The following is an 8503-nucleotide window of genomic DNA, read 5'->3' on the forward strand; positions in this document are numbered from 1 at the left end:
AATCTTATTCTACAAAACATACTAACCAGCCCACACACTTTTCAAAAATTCGAAATAGATCTTTAGATTTTTCCTCTTTTGTTTCTGTTGGATATGGCACAATGGCTTAAGTACATAAAAATGTAGAATAAAGTAAATCAGCAAAAATTCCTCTGAGCTCTGAACTGAGAAATGCTTTGTTTGATTGGAATACCTTTTCAGGGTTTTTTTTTCTTTCTGAATTACATAAATGCAACTGAAGCTACTGCTTAAAGTAGCAGCCTATTGTGTATGAGTGTTTTGCGACAATTTCAGCAATGATCTGGAAACTGATAACAGAAGGCTGTACAATATGAACATTTCTGTAGACACTGAGAGTAGGGTGTGAGTGCAAAGAGAAAATGCTCAGGATCTAGAAAAAGAAAATCTTGGAGACTTTGCCTCTCTGGTCTACCACTTTATACCACTAGCTACATTGTGCACAGATGGGTTGCCATGATGGTCTGCAGGTGGCCCCACTGCCACTCTTTATTACCTGAACAGTATCACTTATAAGGAACTATGATCGGTTGGGTAGGTAGGCTGCCTATAAAGCACTAACTACTGTATAGGCTGTTATTTTCAGGAGGGTTTAATTTTCGCAAATTTCGCTAATCACAGTTGGATCGCGAATATAACAACACATGAAAATGTCACAATACGGTAGGTTAAGAGTGTATTTACGATAGCGTCGTGTCAATTCGTGAAAAAACAACTACTTGTACACCTTGCAAAAATGCCTGTGACCTACTCATTCGCGAAAATATCTGTACACGAAAATAACAGCTTATACAGTACGCCCTCCATCCTTTGATGACATCACGTAATCTTACCATCATCTTTGGAGACTTCTGTCCACCTGAAGAGGTGTCTCCTAGTCACGGAGAAGACCGAGTCATAGCCGAGGTTCTTCATCATGTGACCGGCTAGCTGGAGGTGGAATGGGTGTAGGCATGGTGATGTGCACTGGATCTGACCAACCCGTGTCACTTCTGTTCAGAAAATAAGATTAGATTGAAATATATACCGGTAAAGAATAAATGCGTGTCCCCATGCCAGAACCATGGCAGAGAGCATGTAATGAAATGAGGGTAGTAAAAAGCCTAATTCTCATCTCCACCAATAACTGTACCATCCCTTTAAGGAAAGGGTTCATTCCCACAAGATATCCTTTGAACAGAAAAAGTCCAGCAGGCATTGATATCCTAGAAAACTGAACTGCAAATACATGACAGGAAGGTATCAAGAGCTCCTGACTGGACTTCACACAGAAAGCTTGCCTCCACGATCCAGTAATGTCCTGCAGTGTCAATAAGGAGCTGTTGCTTTAGGACAGAAAGTTTGGTGACCATGCTCACATAACCTTCTGTCTTGCCTCTTAATAGCACTTTTGACCACAAACAGAGGTCAGACACAATACAAAAACATTTATCCCCATCGTTTGTCCTACACTATTTCAGACTTTCAGAGGTTCAATGTCAGAATTCTAATTCAAGGTCTGAAATTCATAACTTTCTAAGAACAATCAATCACAGACCACATAACTTACATTCCAGATTTTAGAAACATAACAAAATATCACTCATTAAACAGTCATTTCAGAGAATATGGCTAGTTTTAAGTCACATATGGAACTCTAGTCAGCTGTATTTCTGTCCACTTTCTGTATACCAAACACTAAGTCTGCCACAGACCGTCTTGAAACTTGAGTGGACAGCGAGTTACCTGGTTCCTGATATATAAATGCATTATGAGTTTTGCAATCAGCCTTTTGCTCACTTTGCCTTATTAGCTCCATTAGAGAAAGCTGCCTACCTGTAACAAATGCCAGCACTGGTTCATATAAAGCTAATGATTACGATTGCTATAAGATAATCTTAAAATATTGCCGGAATTGTGGGGGGAGAAGCTGTGCATGGAAGTCTCTACACACCTGGGTTTTCGTTGAGGAACTCCTGTACAGCTTCGATGGATGTGGCCTGGTCGCGGGCAGAATGCGGACTTCTGCGATGGATCTTGGCGCCCCACTCTTCCGCAATTCGTGCAATCTCGTCGTGGTCTGTCGACACCCACACACTGTCAAACTCTACAACGTACACAAATTCAAGAAGAGTCCAACATACACAAACATATTAGCTTGTCTCTCTTTGTTCATGTTTTTTTATTCTGTCTGCACTTTAGCAGAATCAGAGGAGGTGTCATAATTGATCGCAAAGGACTGACTGGAGTGCAAAGACAAAGAAGAAGTAATAAGAAGAAGAAAAAAAATGAGAGAGAGAAGGAAGAAGTTAATAAGCAGAAAAAGTATGAGAAGGACAAAAAGACAGAGAAAGAGAGATACAGAAACTAGAAATGTCGCTGTGGTGACTGGTATGGCTCCGCCATAATGCATGTACTCCTAATAGGTCTATAGTACATGTAGACAATGTGTGACTACATTTTCACAAAATTGGTAGAATGTTGAAATGGCATGTTTGTCAAATGTGTTGAATGTTCACCTTCCTTGACCTTGGTTTAATTGGATGAATGAGAGAGCATGTACTTGGGGATATTAGGACTTTTACTTGACTTTGACCCTTTCATAAGTTTATGCATTGAGTAATTTTCAAGGTACGGAGAAAAAGTGCAATTTCTGCATTGAATAGTAAATTGCTACCATTTTCATATGGCCTTTGACCCTTGATCTTTGACCCTAAAATTCATATTCAAGAGAATCATTGTCAGGCAGAACATATGTACTAAGTTTCAAGATAACTTGAGCCACTTCCAAGATATGGAGGAAGAAGTAAAGTTCAGCACTTTCACTTGATCTTTGACTTTTTGACTTTTGACTTTTTTGGCAAAAAAAAAAAATAACTTCCCAAAGAATCTCTACTGGGTTAAACATGCATACACCAAGTTTAAAAAGAAAATAATCCTCCAGGCATTGCATAAATATTAGGGAAATAGTAACATTTTGAGGAGTTAACCTTGACCTTTGACCCCTGACCTTTGACTCCATGAACCCAAAATTCCCTAATCACTGCCAGTCAGCACATGCATATATACTATGTTCCATGAAGATACCTTGAACCTAATTTCCAAGATATGGAAAAAAAGGTGAAATTTTAACATTTTTACTTGACCTTTTGACCTTTGACCTCATGACCCCAAACTTTCACCAGAGAATCTTAATTAGGTAATACATCTATACAATAAGTTTTAAGAAAATATCTTCTGGCATTGCATAGATATAGGGGAAATAGTGATTTTTTTTGAACATTTGACCTTGACCTTTTGACCTTTGACCTTGAGCATGTGCACCCAAAAGTTGATAGGCACAACTTCACCCCCTCATACACATACATGCTAAGTTCCACGAGGATATCTCAAAAGGTTTTTTAGTTACGCTGTCCACAAAATTCATTATGGACGGATGGAAGGACGGACAGAAGGACAGACAACCCGAAAACATAGTGCGTCCAGCACCACTTTGTGGCGGAGGCATAAAAAAAAAGAGGAATGATATGTTAGAAGAACAAAGCACAACCGACAGGCATAATTAGGAAAGGAAGAATATCAAAAGAAGGAAGGACTACAATGAAGCTAGGACACAGAAGGAGAAATAAATCTCCTTAGAAATCATTTTTCTCTTCATTTCATTTCATGAACAAGTATTGCCATTCAGAGCTTCAGTACACCTTTGGTACACTGCTAAGTGTCTTGTTCATGAAGCTAGCCATGGTATACATGTAGTTTTCTCTACATAAAAATGCACTGTAGGTCAACAAGCAAACCACAGTACCGGTATCGTTTAATGGCCATCTTTAAATTTGAAAAACATGTTTTCCCCAAATCTGATTGATGAGATGTGTCTTGCAAATTTGCAAATTTCCTGCCAAATCCTTTTGGTTGGAAGCACTACTGCATTTGTAAGTATGAAGCTAAAACCTGTTTTTACCAAAGTTCACACAAAGGTAGACAGACCAAGCAGTCCTCAAGGGCAGATGACCTCTAACAAAGGTTACATCCCCTTAGCAAACATCACAATATTTTCCATGGCTGAAGAAGAATGTCTCTCTGCATCGTGTATGAAATCTTACTGTAATACACCACAGAGTTTTTGAAAAAAATAACCCACATCACTCCATAATACGCTCCCCTCTGGGACGGACAAAAGTGGTTGGAATTTGTTTTGTTTTGTTGAGTGTTTTTTTGAGTGGGGCCCAAATACAGAGACTCCAACCCCAAGCACCTTCTGATCGGGAGATTCTCCCGCCTGAAACCCCTAGCAAACGGGAGACTCCAACTTAGCTCATGCACATTACGAGCGCAAAGCGCGAAGTATCTTGCGGCTGGGGTTCTAAAGTTGAAGCTCTCGGGTTCAAGATGCTCTCTTGTGCTATCTAAGGCTTATTTTTAAACATACGATGACACTAAGTAAGAAATTATTTCAAGCGGGAGACACAGAGCCAGGGCCGGGAGAAATTAAATCTCAAGCGGGAGAACGGAAGATTTTGCAAAAATGGCCTTTCGGCGGGAGATCTCCCGTCGAAAGCGGAAGAGTTGGAGTCTCTGGCAATTGTCCATCACCATAACCACTCGCCATCTTGAGATGAGATGGAGAAAGTTGGATAAGGGTAACAGACTGCTATAATACGTTCATTCAATGAAAAGCATTAAAAAGTGATGTAGGCCTTGATCATCTGCAGGGTCAGTCAAACAGGAAATTACATTTGTGTGAAACCATGCAATTATTTTATATGATTATTAAGGGAATGTTTCCTTGTGGATGGTACAAAAGTGTCTCATAAGGAAATGACTGGAAGAAATTAATGTTTTGTAATATTAGTTGAAGGAGACAGCTATTAGCCCCCTTTAATCCTTTGGGTGCCTTGCCCCTATATGTTGGGGCGCTGTGGCATAGTGGATAAGAGTCCTGACTCCCAAGCGGAGGACCTGAGTTCGATTCCCGCCCTGTGCTTACGTCCTTGGACAAGATGTTTTTACCCACTACATGTATTCACCCTTCTCGACCCAGGTGTATAAATGGGTACCTGGCACGCTGGGATGATAATAATGTCAGGGCCCTCTGGTAGAGCAGTGGCAACACTAAAAAGGCTACCGTCTATAAATAAGACCTTGGTATTATTATTATTAAAAGAGGGAAAAAGCATACCACAGTCTGTTTAATATCACACTTGAGCATCACAAAGTCTGCATGACCCGAAACCTTAGATGCAGCCAAGCCTGCTTTTCAGCAAGCTAGCCATTGAGAGAGAGAGCGCTCTCTTTGATTCCCTTTAAAGTGTTTCATGCCTTGATGAACCTGCCTTTTTGAAGTTGGTGTGTCCCTTTTGCAGCTCTGAATATCAAATTCCTTTCATAGGCTGGCATTTTGTAATGGCAAGTAATTCAGACCTTTCCTCGGGATAATAAAACTGGAAATTTCTTTATGGTGGAGAGGGAAGCAGTATGAATTTATTTGTAGAGACTCCAACTCTCCCGTTTTCGACAGGAGATCTCCCGCCGAAAAACCATTTTTGCAAAATCTCCTGTTCTCCCGCTTGAGATTTAATTTCTCCCACCCTGGCTCTTTGTCTCCCGTTGGAAAGGATTTCTTACTTATTTCTATCGTTGATAAAATAAGTCTTAGATAGCAACAGAGAGCATCTAGAACCCTAGGAACTTCGCGCTTTGCACACATCAAGTTGGAGTCTCCCGTTTGCTAGGGGTTTCAGGCGGGAGAATCTCAAGATCAGAAGGTGCTTTGGGTTGGAGTCTCTGCTACCACTTAATTGAGACTTGAGAAACTTGGCATCTAAACTTAAATTTACTCTTTATCATGAGTAAGTAGATGTAACTCAAACTGAAGCCAGGATTGTCGAGAAATGATTGAGCTGCCATGTAAATGTACTGGAGTTCAGTATCGGTATACTATAATGTATGCAATGAAAGAAAGCGTCAGTCAACGGACTGCGGGTAGCCCGCCCGACCAGACGCCGTGCGACAGGGCAGGGCAGTTCGGGTCGTAGCGCCCTAAACGCTGCGGCGGCTCACTACGCTTACGCTAGCTAGGCCACTTACCTCCCGAATCTACAGCGGCTCTCAAGGTCCATGCAATTAGAGGTTGACCAGCCAATGTCTTGATGTTCTTCAAAGGGATGCCTTTGCTACCACCCCTTGCCAAGATAAGAGCGGCGAAACGGCCAGATTCTTCGTTTCCAGCCATTGGGTACTACAATCACGACTAGCGGTCATACAAAATCGAGTTAATACGGAAATGTTTAGGGGTGGTCGGTGGGGTTAGCAGGAGTGTGTCTGCTAGCAATGGCTGAGATCGATTCTGAAGATGATGATTCCGCTGGTGAAACGCAAGTGGCAGCCGCCCTCTAGCGTTCAGCGGGGAAAATCGAACCTGGGTCACACGTACACACACGTACACAGGCACTGAAATCGATCCACGTTATATACTTACAGTGGTCAGAAGACGTCGATAGCAGGTTTGTGTCAACCTAGGAAGTTTTAATTTCAGCGCTTCTGCTTTCAAATTATTACTTCTTTATGTGAATGAAAGTATACATTTCTGGAGTGAAAACTAGTCAAAGAATCCACTGTAGTTGTTTTTCCCTAAAAATATGAGGGTTTTTTTCTCCATGAGAAAACGGCAAAAATTTTTGTCAACGTCACAATCATGTTCGCTTAACTAAAGCGTTAGATTTTTGTGTAATGCTACATAACCTCGCTTGGAAATCATGTTACAATCCTTTAAGGTTTATCATATTTTGAATCTAAGCAATTAAAAAAGTTTGAACTAATAAAAAAGGATTTAAAACATCTTTTACGGGCACTTTTTGCAGGTTAAAATTTCAAATTTGATTACATTAGTTTCCTAGACAGAATACACATTCACTGGGAACATATATTTACGGGTACCTCTGGTAGGTTAAAATTTCAAATTTAATTACATTATAGTCTCTTAGAAACAATACACGTTCACTTTGTTTTTGCCATTTTCTTTGAATAATGTTTATGTTTCGGAACAAAATAAACAGACCTTTAGCAGATAATGATATCACAGCTTATCATCATGACTATATAGCTTATTTTCTATGACATTTCTCAAGATATCAATCAGAGAATTTCATCTGCTCTTTATTTATCTATTGTTATCATGACTTAGTGGGAGCGGTTCTAAAGAGTGTGCCTATGATATCGTTTGTTTGTTTTTATTTCTACATTCAATCAAATACAATTTGAATACAAACTTCAAAAAGTACAAAGACAAAGAATAACACGTGTAGTGAAATAAATCGATAACAGTACACAAATAGATACACATAGGTGATTGCACTGAGCAATGTATATAGATACACAGAAACATAAAATAAGATATACAGTATTTTTAAGTAAACAACAGAGATCATTGAATGCAGGAGACCACCATCTTAAGCGATTACCGTGTAAGCTTGAAATGGATGGAGGCCTCATATATAAACATGGGCAACGCCACCAATACAGATTATTGAGAGACTCTGGTTCAGTTTTTGGCATCTCATTAAATGAGAATCTTGAGTTTCTATAATTTACTCAGCGGTTTATTCCATTCAATCAAAAGTTCCCTAGAGAGCTTTCACAACTTTTCCAGATCGTTCAGGCTACACTACATGCACAACAGGGACTGTTATTCAACACTGCATTTACAGAAATAGAGATGGCTTAGTATTTATAAACTGGACTTCTGCTTATATTTGAATTTTCATGATTGAAACAACCACAATGAAATTATGGCAATATCGTACACAATACTAATTCAGAGTTAAACATTAGGTTCTTTATCAACTGAATATTTGACAAGTAGAGTGAATAATTTGACTACTATCAGTATAGTCAAGGGAGGGGGCGATGGGGGCAGTCGCCCTCCCCCTCCCCCCCCCCCCCCCCCAAGATTTGGACCGGGGATTGGAAGGCTGGGGGATGAAAAATTGCGGATATACTGCAAGCATGTGCATGAAGCCGCTCACTTTCAACCTTTTAATAAAATTATAACTTTTCAATATTTCACTCAAAGTGTGCACCACTCCCTCGTGGGAGGGGGTATCCCCTCCCACACCCTCCCTCGCCACACTTCGGTTCTTTTCCTGTCACATTTAGATTGACAGATTCCAAAATGTGTCATTAAGTTTGCATGATCAGATCCATGACTTCAATTTTACTAAATGTAAACCCTCCCCCCCCCCCCCCCCCCTCGGTCGCTGTCGGTTCTATCCATTGATTTAGACTCTATGAGCACTTTGGGGATTGACAATTTGAATTTTCCGAATGATTCCACAAAAGTGCGCTTAACTCTATGCCCATTGTTATGCAAACGGTCCGTTAGGGAGGGGACCATCCCTTAATTCCTGCAAAGTCCCCCTTCCCCTGATAACTTCCACGTATCATTAATTTTACTATAGGTCGATACGAGATACGAGATACCACAAAAGCCATTCAATCTGTGAATATT

General features: G+C 40.2%; 1 protein-coding gene across 1 annotated transcript; it reads right to left on the bottom strand.

Annotated features, from left to right (window-relative positions):
- Positions 1-821: 821 nt before the first annotated feature.
- LOC139739189 (N-acylneuraminate cytidylyltransferase-like) lies at positions 822-6327 on the bottom strand. The gene is made up of 3 exons (XM_071649805.1): positions 6085-6327; positions 1952-2104; positions 822-1010 (listed from the first exon to the last, which is right to left on the bottom strand). Exons 1-3 carry the CDS (start codon positions 6227-6229, stop codon positions 838-840), a joined length of 471 nt encoding a protein of 156 aa, XP_071505906.1. The 5' UTR covers positions 6230-6327; the 3' UTR covers positions 822-837.
- Between the last annotated feature and the right edge of the window lie 2176 nt (positions 6328-8503).

Source organism: Diadema antillarum, unplaced genomic scaffold (genome assembly GCF_040938485.1).
Source record: "Diadema antillarum isolate AM-2024a unplaced genomic scaffold, OU_Dant_1.0 seq00000786_RagTag, whole genome shotgun sequence".
NCBI classification, from domain to species: Eukaryota; Metazoa; Echinodermata; class Echinoidea; order Diadematoida; family Diadematidae; genus Diadema; species Diadema antillarum.

What these genes read in the sequence shown, in the direction of transcription:
- LOC139739189 (XM_071649805.1), bottom strand. Translation starts at nt 6,229, where the DNA reads ATGGCTGGAAACGAAGAATCTGGCCGTTTCGCCGCTCTTATCTTGGCA. An exon ending in AGCCGCTGTAGATTCGGGAG is followed by an intron (nt 2,105 to 6,084) that starts GTAAGTGGCCTA and finishes TGTACGTTGTAG; the next exon opens with AGTTTGACAGTGTGTGGGTG. An exon ending in GTTCCTCAACGAAAACCCAG is followed by an intron (nt 1,011 to 1,951) that starts GTGTGTAGAGAC and finishes TTTTCTGAACAG; the next exon opens with AAGTGACACGGGTTGGTCAG.